Below are 11597 nucleotides of genomic sequence, written 5' to 3' on the forward strand. Positions count from 1 at the left end.
TGCCCAAGACCAGAATCGAACTCAGGACCCTTCAATCCACAGACCAACACTCTATCCACTGAGCCAAACCAGCTAGGGTTTTGCCTTTGTTCTTAATGGCAAAGATGGAGGTACATAATATCTCCATGTCATGCAAATATTGAGGCATTTGCGCAGCTGTACTTAGTAGTCTGTCCTTCTAGTCCTGAATTCATATAGAGGAAGTTAAATGTTTTCTCTCCCCCCTCCCCCCACCCTATGGGAAATCCATTTGCAGTGATTTATATCCATCATTAAACCTCCCCACATCCTTATGATTTAGGCCTTTTGGAGTTAGGACAGTGGTTCCCAATGTGAGGCACATGCCCCACGGGGGGCAGGGGGGGGGCAATTTGAGAATGAGTTATTAACTGAATTTTCTGCATTTCCTATGGTTCTAGGGGGCTCATATATAGTATATAAACATATATTGTGACATATTTATGCATTTCAGTTCTCGATTATATGTTTTGAAACTATTTGCTATTTTTTAATATCACTTCATATTATTATTTTTTTAAACAATTTCTTGGTGATTTCTTCCTCAGTAGTTCAACTGTCCTTTCACCCTTTTATTTTTCTCTTTCATAGATACCATGTTCTTTGGGGGCTTGTTAAGAAGTGGAGCTGACTAGGGGACGAGCAATGGATTTGGCCTCACTGGTTTTGGCATAAGGCAAGACATGCGTGTAGAAACGCCCAGCACACGGTTCGATATGGGACTAAAGGTGGACCAACTGGACAGAAAATCAAAGTAAGACTCGAGTGAGTGCAGTGGAGTTAAGGAGGTCCTAGAATAAAGGCAGGCTGGCAAGAAGGCATAAGAGAGCTTTGGGGTCTAGCCTTAGCATTCATGAATATAATGAGTGTGTGAACTCTGTGGTGCCTGATGCGGGCGGGGTGGGAAATAACCTCAGATCCAGACTTCGGAGCTTAACAAGAGCATTTGCAGTAAACGGGGGAGTTCAGAGATGAAGCCCAGGAGTGCCGAGCTGTCGGGAAAAGGGGACAGGACGCTAGGCCCGGTCTAGGCGGTCACATGGCATGAGGGGACTCTGTGGGTTAACTTCAGGGAATGCAGTCCTTTTGCCCTAAGCTTTGCTCTGTCTCCAAAACATAAAAAAAAACAAAAACGCTCATCTGTGTATCTTAGGTATGCCAAGCCCTGGCTGTGTTGTTTGTTGTGAATTACTCTGATCATACACAGTGTAGTTAACATGTGTATTTATGTAAGCAATATGTAAATCAGACGTTTATCTGTTAAATATATCCTGGTGGGGGGGAAACAAGGTAGCTGGGAAAATGCCTCTAGCCCATCTTTAAAATCATGGTATTTCGTTCTACTCTTACAGTTTATGCTGTCAGGCAGCCGACAGTTACTCAGCCTTTCTGGACCTGACTGCCTTCTGTGTCAGGGACTGCTTTTCCTTTTACCATCATCCCAGTTCCCTACTGGCCATTGCTCCCATTCTGCTCTGTTGTGTGGATTACTCTCTTCAAAACTTTCTACACCCATCTTTTCCCATGGCTTGTTTCATCCCATTTCCTCTTAAGAGATATACTTTAGCCCTAGCTGGTTTGGCTCAGGGGATAGAGCATCAGTCCGTGGACTGAAGGGTCCTGGGTTCAATTCCATTCAAGGGCATGTACCTTGGTTGCAGGCTCCATCCCTGGCCCTGGTCGGGATGCATGCGGAGGCAACCAAGCGGTGTGTCTCTCTCACACTGATGTTTCTCTCTCTGTGTCTCTCCCCCCTCTTCTTCCATTCTCTCTTAAAAAAGCAATGGAGCCCTAACCGGTTTGGCTCAGTGGTTAGAGCGTCAGCCTGCGGACTGAAGGGTCCCAGGTTCGATTCCAGTCAAGGGCATGTACCTTGGTTGCGGGCACATCCCCAGTAGGGGGTGTGCAAGAGGCAGCTGATCGATGTTTCTGTCTCATCGATGTTCCTAACTCTCTATCCCTCTCTGTAAAAAATCAATAAAATATATTAAAAAAAAAAAAAAACAATGGAAAAATATCCTCAGGTGAGGATTAACAAAGAGAGAGATCCTTTAAAGAATCTAAAATCAGGAAGTACTAATGAATTTTATAATATACTTCTGTCTCATAGTCAAATGGAGAGAGAAGAAAAAAAGAATTCAAAACTAGATCATAGAGTAATTGTGGCTGAAAGGAAATGTAAGGACAAGAGAAATCAACATCACTGTGAGGCCCAGCCCTAAGTTCTGATCACTGCCCTTCCCGCCCTCTGTGAAGACCAGACACCAGAAGGGAGCAGTGTTACGGGTGGTATCATAAATGGACTCAGATTGACCCCAGCATGGGCAGACCCGCGGTTCAATAATAGAAGATTAAGTACCAGCTTCAAATACTTAAGTGTGTTCTCTGAGTTCCCGATGATGCTATTTTCTACCTGGAGATTTCCTCTACGTTTACTTTGATGGCTCAGTTGGAAGTACGCCATCACTGCAAAGTGTTCTTGAGTTTTATGCAGTATTGGCAGCAGCATCCTTAGTATCCTGACGTTAAAAGTAAGAAATCCCTGCCTTGTTGCGGCCAGGCTGCTGCCGCCCAGGCAGTGGTGGAATATTTCTACTTTCTAGGATCTTGTCCTCTCCCACACTGAGTGGCCTAACCTTTTGTCACCTTCAAGAGTCATCAGGCGGATGAGAAAGCCTCCCATTCCTGCAGTGGCTCTGCCATCAGCCGGTAACATGCTTCTGCTCTGAGCTTCTAATCTCTTGGACATAGTAGGGAAACCTGCTCCAGTAAACACGGAATTGTTCATATATCTAAAGCACTTGGAAGAGTACCTCACACATGTTAAGGACTTCTGCTATTATCTATAATAATAAAAGCGTAATATGCTAATTAGACCGGACGACCTTCCGGATGAAGCCGGGGCTGTGAGGGAAGCCCGGGTCCCGGGTGCCAGAGGGAAGCCGGTGCCAGCAGCCGGGGGATGGAAGGCCTACTCTTGCATGAATTTCATGCATCGGGCCTCTAGTTATTAATATTATTGTTATTGCCATCATCTAGGATCAGAAGCTAGCGCCTAACTAAGCCTCTACTTTTTCTCTTGTTATGCTGGTTAAGCAAACCCAAATTATCTGGAAATAGGCTTGATAATATTTGGTGTCTTCTCAATTTTGTGAGCATTGTCAGCTCAAAGAATCTTAAAAAGGTCAAAGTGTTGTCACTTTAGTATTTTTAGTTTCTAGAGCTTTCACTTCCCTTTTCTGGATTCCTGAGGGATTGACCCTACAACCTGGGTCCATGCCCTTGAACGGAATCAAACCCGAGACCCTTCAGTTCGTAGGCAGACGCTATCCCCTGAGCCAAACCGGCAAGGGCAATGTATCTTAAATGAGGAGAAAATTACCTGAGCCTTTTGAGAAGTAGTAGCTTTTATCCTTTTGTCTAGCTCAGTGATGGCAAACCTATGACACGCGTGTCAGAGGTGACATGCGAACTCATTTTTTTGGTTGATTTTTCTTTGTTAAATGGCATATAAATATCAAAAATATAAGTCTTTGTTTTACTATGGTTGCAAATATCAAAAAATTTCTATATGTGAAACGGCACCAGAGTTACGTTAGGGTTTTTCAAAATCCTGACACAGAGCTCAAGAGGTTCGCCATCACTGGTAGCTAAACAATCTGAAAATTTCTGGCTCCCCCTGCTGGTCCCTCCTGGGCAGTTGCATGTACTAGTAGGTGCATCTGGGGACATATGATTGGAGCCAGAGCCAAGTTCTGCCAAGGGAAATTAGAACATTGTTGTGGAATACCCTAGCCGGTTCAGGCAGGCCTGAGGAGGAAGAGAACAGCTTGTGGAGAACAGTTCTGGGAAGTGCAGCTTTCTGTGGAAGGGGCAGGGTATAAGGTGGCCCACTGCCAACTCAAGTCAGGAGGGCAGGGTTGGTGCCTGCAGCACTGAAAGACTATATCATGACCACATGGGCCCATAATGAGCTAGTCATTATGTGGGGATCAGACCCTATATTGATCACAGAGATGGGCATCGTCTCCCTTAAGACAAAGCAGCCTGGGCTCAAACCTGGTCCCCATGCACACAGAGGGGGAGATACAGCTTTATTTTGGCCTCCGTGGAAGTTGAGGCAAGGAGGATGGTGAAGGTGGATGGGAGTGTTCCCAGGGTTCATGGTCCTATGTGATGTACATGATCCCACCTTCCAACTCTGAAGACCAGTAACAACTTTGTGGATCCCTGGGCAGATGTTCTGATAGGGCCTCCTCCCTCCACCTTCTGTAAATACAATAAGTTCCTTATATCTGCCCACCCCCTAGATCCATTTCCAGTTTATATGTATTTATCTTTTCCACAACACAACTTTCCAGAAAATGGGCTGAGGCATGATGAACCAGGCTCTAGTTAGCTGCAGGCATCTTTTTAAAGGGGGTTAAAGATGGTAAGATACTAAGGGCAGATCCCCTCCCCTTCTCTCAAACCCCATCCCCCAAGCGCCAGTGTATTTCCACTTAAAGTTGAACATGGAGAATAGGCTTGTGTTCTCCTTCAGGACATAGAGATAAGCATGTGACTTTCCCCAGTACACAAGGAAAGGAGCCCACTCCAGAACCCCAGGATATGAAAATTGCCATTGGACTTGGGCAGGTGTAACTATGCCATGGTCATTATAAAGAAATATTTGGAAGGAATTCATTTCTGTAGTGGGCATTGGGGATGTGGCTGGCAGTGGGCAAAGTCCTACATTCTAATGGGGGAAAGCAAACCATAAACAAATAAATATATAATATGTCAGGGCCCGGCCAGCATGGCTTAGTGGTTGAGTATCGACCTGTGAGCCAAGAGGTCCCGGTTCAATTCCTGGTCAGGGCACATGCCCAGGTTGCGGGCTCACTCCCTAGTGGGGGACATACAGGAGGCAGCCAATTGATGCTTCTCTCTCATCATTGATGTTTCTATGTCTTCCTCACTGAAACCAATAAAAATATATATATTTCAAAAAGTAGATATTTCAAATAATAGGCTCCTCAAAAGAATATAATAATAGCTACTAATGTGTACATCGTGCTGTACAGTTGACAGTGTTCCCGCATATACATTACCTTACTCTGTTTTCACGTCACCCACATAAGGAAATTTGCTGTCTTTCCATTTTACAGATAAAGAAGGTGAAATTCAGAAAGATTGCACAAGAGAGCCAGTTTTCAGCTGCCACACAGAGGAAGACACAGCCAGTAAGTCCCGAAGAGTAGCAGCCAATCAACAGAGAAACAGCCGCTTCTCCAGGGCTGTCAGGTAGGAGGAACTGCACCGCCCAGCCCTGTCCCAGACCAACCGCAGAGAGGAAAGGGTGGGGATGTGGTGGAGGACAGACCATGTTCTCCCACTCTCCACTCAAACCCTCACGGCCACGGCCAGGTCCAGCTTCCCTGGGAGGGGGCAGAGCAAGAGCTTTGAAGGGAAGCTTGAGATGAACATTTAAACTTTTTTTATTATTGATTTTAGAGACAGGAAGGGAAAGAGAAACATCAATTTGTCGGTTCGCTTATTTATGCATTCATTGGTTGATACTTGTACACGCCCTGAATGAGGATCGAGCCCGAAACCTTGTGTATCAGGACAACACTCTAACCAACTGAGTTACTCGGCCAGGGCAGATATGAACATTTGTAAAATGAATATTTTTACTTGTGTAAACATTTAAAACAAATCTTAAATACCAGGAGGTCACAGTTCGATTCCCGGTCAGGGCACAGGTCTGGGTTGGGGACTCGATCCCCAGAGTGGGTTGTGCAGGAGGCAGCCAATCAGTAAATGGTGATGGTTCTTATTAGAATGATATTTGTTATTTTAAGAGCTGGCTGTGGAATTCCTCTTAGGTAATTGTCTTTATTCATCCAAACTGGCCTCGACACTGGGTCAGTCGCCCAACTGAGCCTCGCGGTCTGCCCTGACCAGCTCTTCTTCACAATCTGATTGTTGGCTGACTTGTCCCAGCAGCTCCTACACACTCTGAAATGGCCCTTTTCTTCCTCAGTGACCTGAAGGGACTTGTCACTTTGATCATCAGCTGGTATTTGGACTTCAAGGGCAAGTTTGCCCATATTTCCCCTTCTCTGAGCCACCTTGCTTCCCCCACACCCAGCCCTCTATGTCCAAGTCCTAAGCATGCTCCGGGGTCCTTCTCTGATGCCGCCATCTTCTCAGACCTGGCCGGCATCTCCTCCTTCTCCAAATCATCAGAGCTTTTATTTCCCTTCACCTCTCCTGTCATTTTCTCTCTTGTGGTGCAGATATTTATGTAGGTGTATGTCCCACGTCCTGTACTCCTCTGTATGCTTAAGCTCTTGGAGGAATTAAGTCTCTCGGCACACAGTACGCATCCAGGATACCTGTTGAATGAATTAATGGCTGCTCAGTGTCAAACACTATTCTAGGTATTGGGAATACAGAGATGAATTACCTTTGCATGAACCCCATTTGCAGGGAAACCTGGTCTCCTATGGGGAGACCCATAAAAAAGATGATGGAAAAGTAGGAATGTGTGTGGAACAGGGAGCTGGCCTAGAGGAAGACATGGGCCATGGGCCCCATGGTCAGACAGGTCAGGATTCATGTCTTGGTTCTGCCACTTCACAGCGATGTGGCATGGGCCTCTGTGAGCCTCCGTGAAGGTAAAGCAGTGTCTACCCCACAGGGTTGCTGATGTACAGAGGGCCCCTGCACGGGCGTGACACCGTGTAGTGACGTAATAAATGAAAGTTGTCTCCCTTCTGGGGGGAAGGGAAGCTGTGCAGTTGAGGGGCCATCTGAGCGGAGCTTTGAAGAAGAATTCTTCAGATAAACAAAAGACAAGTACTTTGTAGGCAGAGGAAACTACATGAATAAGCAAATTAAGCAAATCGTTTGTCATCATCCAAAGAAAAGCTTTAAAAAAAGTTAACCTAGCCGACCCCCCCCACCCCCCATGGAATTTGTGGCCCTTAACATGGACCCCGAAGCTTCCAGCAGGCCCAGGGCTCAGATTTTGACTCAGAAAAGAAATGCCCTTGAAGGAGGGAAGGGGATGTCAATAATCATGCAGTTTCCTGCTCAGTGCTGCACGGGCTTCGATCTCAGCCTGGTGAGGACTGGCCGCAGCTAGGGCAGCAGGTAGGGAGGCAGCGGGCTTTCCCTGAAGCAGAAGTAAGCTGTTTCCTGAGGTGCCCATCCACAGGATACAAAGCAGCTGTATTCAGAGGCGCCTCCCTCCACACTGCCTTGTCCTCAACAGAAACTTGTTTTGTTAGGGTGGATTAGTCTCTTAGGTAAATATTTGGCATTTCCTTTCACATCAGTTTATCAAGAGATGCAGATCCAGACATTAATTATTCAGCCCCGCTCAGTCTCTTCCTCCCCCAGTGAGAACCGGTCCACAGCGTGTAAGAGGCACCCTCCGCTCTTGGAGAGGTCCAGAGAAGGGTGGCAGGTGGCCGTGGGAGATGTGCTACGTAAGGCCTAGAGGCCCTGCTGCCAGGCTCTCAATTATGTGAACTGGGGAGTCACCAGCCCGCCTCCTCCAAGAGCTTGAGGGATCGGCAAGACTTGGGAACATTGTCACTCAACGTAAGAGGACATGACTGTTTACTCCTGCAAGAGACCTGTGAAAATCTGATTTTTCTGCCTCTGCCAAAACCGTCGCCCTCTCCGTAACCCTGGTGCCTCCAAGTACAGCCTTTCAGAAAAGCCAGAAAGCAGAGGTAGATAAGCAGCCAGAGAGAACTGAGTGGACAATAACAGGATTCGACGACTGACCTCATTCACCATTTCCTCCAGGACTGTCTTCTGCCAGCTCCCTGCCGACCTTCTGCCCTCTGCCCTGCCCACTGTCCTGCCCCTACCCTCAAAAGAAGGGTGAACTGGGTAGGCAATTCTTATTCTGAACACATTCGGCCCATCTTTGTGTGGACTCTGGAGTTCCTTAGAGCAATCTTGGTTGGGGGACGTGGCATTGCATTCCACGTGGATCAATGGATTGATTGGCAGACCAAGAAATCACAAGCTCCGGGTGTCGGATTAATTTAACTCACATGAACTGTGAGCCCATGGTTGGCTGGGATTTGAGTCTGGGTGACATCCAAGATCTGAAACCAGGGAGGGCCTGGAGAGGCAGGAAGAGAAGCGGGTCTTGTGCAGTGGCCGGCAAACTGTGTCCCGGGGGTCAGACCCAGCCTGCCACCTGTTTTTGCACAGCCTATGAGCTAAGAATGGTTTTTACATTTTTTAATGGTTGGAAACATCAAAAGAAGAGAATTTTCTAACATGTAAAAATTAAATGAAATTCAACTGCAGTGTCCATCAATGAAGTTGTCTGGGACCACAGCCATGCCCATCCATTTATGAATGTATTGTCTTTGCCTGGCTGCTCAGCAGCAGAGCTGAGTGGCTGTGACAGAAACCATATGGCTCCCAAAGCTGAACGTGTCTACCTTCTGGCTCTTTACAGAAGGAGTTCGCTTATCCCTGCTGTCATTCATTTTTATGAGAGTGTAGTCTGGTGGAGGAGGTGAACGAAAAGGGAGCTTTCTGAGTGTCACCTAATGTGCTTTACAGCTATGAGTCCACGTCATCCTCACAGCAGCCATGTGACTGAGAACTGTTATCCTGGTTTTCCACAAGAGCAAACGGAGAAGCACCCAGTCAGAAGGGGGTGGTGCTGGGATCTGCCCCCGGCACTGGGACCACCACGAACCAGGGCAGTGACGATGACCAGGGAAGGGGCAGAAGCAGTGCCGAGGCAGGCAAAGAAGGTCGTGAACAGAGTAAGATTAAGAAGCACAGAGCTGTTAAGAAAGAGCCTCCAGCCATCGCCAGTTTGGCCTCAGTGGATAGAGCGTCGACCTGGGGACTGAGGGGCCCCGGGTTTGATTCTGGTCAAGGGCATGTACCTTGGTTGCAGACTCCTGGCCCTGGTCGGGGTGCATGCAGGAGGCAACCAATCGACGTGTCTCTCTCACATCCGTGTTTCTCTCTCACATCCGTGTTTCTCTCGCCGTCTCTCCCTCTCTCTCTAAAAATAGAAAAATACCCTCGGGTGAGGATTAAAAAGGAGGAGACTCCAGGTGGAGGGTGTTCCGTGGGGAAAGGGAGGGCGTTGGGAACGGTTGGTATTTACTGAGAATGGGAGGAGCTGAGCCCAGAAACTACAGTTGGACTGGCTCCTTGGCGTGACAGCTCTGCCTGGCGGTGCCTAGAAGACAGGCTGCTGCTGGTGCCTGGCACACCTTCACCCAGTGGGGGTCCAGTGAGGCTTGGGGTGGGGTGCAGCTCATCCCCGGTCAGTCCGAGTATGAAGCATATGCTTACTCACACTCGGTCTCCGGACGCTCCCTCTGGCACTGAGCCTGACCTCCTCAGTGGCCATTTTCTGCTACACTGTCAGGCCTTCGTGCTGGGGGCCTGGCAGGGCAACCAGAGCCTCCTCTGTGCCAAGTACTGAATCGGGTATTTATATGTGTGTAAAGGCATGCCCTGTTGCTGAGGGCTTGGGAATGAAGGTCAGAGAACAAACGAGTTTAAATCCTGGCTGTCACTTACTGTGACCTGGGGTGGGGGAGGGTGCCTCTCACCTCTGAGCCTGTTTTCTGTTTGCCCGTCTGCAGGAGGGGGAGAGTAAGAGAACCAGCCCCCCAGGTCATGCTGAGCATTAGGCACCGAGAATGGCAGCTCCTATGATGTCTCCCTTAGTCTTCACAGCCCATTTCACTGATGAGGTGACAGGCTCAGAAGTTTGCCCAGGGTTGGCAGTGACCAGATGGTGGAGCTGGACAGCCAAAGCTCAGGTTCTCTGCCCTTGACCATGGCAAGAGAAGCCATTCCACCTTTGTGTACCCATGTCCTGCACAGCTTTTCCCCCCACGGTCTGAAGGGCATGGCGTATAGAGGAGGGGCGGAGGCTGGGGGTGCTGGAGGCAAGCGGGGACACCTCCACTCGCTGCTCAGGCCTCCAGACGAGCGCTGTGGAAGCAGCAGCAGCTGCTTGCTTTGTTGTTCCGCTCCTGCCACTGTCCACAGACACAACCAGAGGTCTCAGGTGGGGAGCAGGAGCTGGCGTGTCTCAGGCCTCTGGTTCAAGGCCAGGTTCTCTGCAGTGTGACCCGCTGGCAGTCTACGGTGGTCACAAAGCTACCTGTCCACAGCGTCTCAGCACTCTAGAGTGGCTCTTTTCTCCGACACTCACACCAAACAGCCCAGGCCTCCACCCCACACATTCCACAGCCCAGCAATTTACCCAGGATTTCACGTAGGTGGTTTAGAGGTGTGTTTTTTTAAAAAAAATCCAGTTCTGAGTCTGCCTTTAAACCAGAACAGTGTAATTACTGATATTCATGTGAGTCTAGATCATTGTGGGCTTTGTTTGTTCCTCCTGGTCTGTTTTTCTCCTTTACCACTTTTTCCCTACGTGTTTGGAGGTTAAATGCTGTTTCTATTAGTTTAGGGGTTTCCTTCTTGCCTGCTATGAAGTCAACCTGTTCCCACTCTGATTCTTGCCCCCATTATGCTCACTTCTTGCCCCTTGTCTGCTGTTCTCTTCCCCCCTTCTCTTCATGCATTCACTGCTGAGGTTGCAACCACCTTTTACTTACCCCATAGGTAACACGGGGTTGGGGGGAATTCAAGTTGCTAAGCTTCTTAGAGCCCCGAGGCCATGAGGATTTTCAGCTTGCACATTGTCCCTCCTTAGGTCCTAGCCAGTGCCCTCTAACTCTAGGTGTGGTTTGTATTTTTTTGGTTTTGTTTTTTCATAATTTGTTGTTGTTGTTGTTAATCCTTATCCCAGGATATTTTTCCATTGATTTTTAGAGAGTGGAAGGGAGGGGGAGAGACAGAGAAACATTGCTGCGAGAGAGACACATTGATTAGTTGCCTCCTGCATATGCCCCAACCAGGGCCAACGATCGAGCCTGCAACCTAAGTACATGCCCTTGACCGGAATCGGACCCGGGACCCTTCAGTCTACAGGCTAACGCTCTATCCACTGAGCCAAAGCAGCTCGGGCTAACTCCAGATCTTCTCTCCCACAGTCCCACCCCCACCTCACACCTTCCTGCCTTGCCCAGTTTTACTCCTTGGACTTCTCGTTATCTGAACTCAAGTTAAATCTGCTTACTTGTTAACTGTCTCCCACTAAGCTCCACAAGGGTATCTTTTCACCACTGTATCCCCAGGGTCTGAGGCTGGGCATGGCATACAGCAGTGAAGACAACAGGAGCGAATATTTGTTGAACTAATACAGTGGTTCTCAACCTGTGGGTCGCGACCCCTTTGGCGGTCAAACGACCCTTTCACAGGGGTTGCCTAATACCATCCTGCATATCAGATATTTACATGACGGTTCATCACAGTAGCATCATTACAGTTATGAAGTAGCAACGAAAATAATTCCACAACATGAGGAACTGTATTTAAAGGGCCAGACGGTTGAGAACCACTGAACTAACGGGTGAATGCTGGCAACTCAGTCCTCCGTGGGAACATTTACCAGTCAGTCCCAGTGCCACCGGTGCCACGAAGAGGAAGATAGGTCTCTTGGGATCCCCTCCCCACCC

At 48.3% G+C, this 11597-nt stretch overlaps 1 protein-coding gene across 9 annotated transcripts in view; it reads left to right on the forward strand.

The window, feature by feature from the left end:
- The first annotated feature begins 427 nt into the window (after positions 1–427).
- Positions 428–11597, forward strand: part of LOC132222066 (SH3 domain-binding protein 1-like) — a 28351-nt gene continuing 17181 nt past the window's right edge. For 4 of the 9 annotated variants that reach the window (XR_009450142.1, XR_009450143.1, XR_009450139.1 and 1 more), the window contains exons 1-2: positions 428–772; positions 5169–5304. Coding sequence is in view for 1 of the 9 variants with exons in the window: in XM_059676900.1 (XP_059532883.1) it covers positions 702–772 (71 nt within the window). In the remaining 8 variants the exon portion in view is untranslated. Of the gene's footprint in view, positions 784–2128; positions 5144–5168; positions 5305–6046; positions 11540–11597 lie in introns of those variants that run through there. The other 5 variants (XR_009450146.1, XR_009450147.1, XR_009450141.1 and 2 more) reach the window with 5 other exon arrangements.

This window comes from Myotis daubentonii, chromosome 19 (assembly GCF_963259705.1).
Source record: "Myotis daubentonii chromosome 19, mMyoDau2.1, whole genome shotgun sequence".
Lineage (NCBI taxonomy): Eukaryota > Metazoa > Chordata > Mammalia > Chiroptera > Vespertilionidae > Myotis > Myotis daubentonii.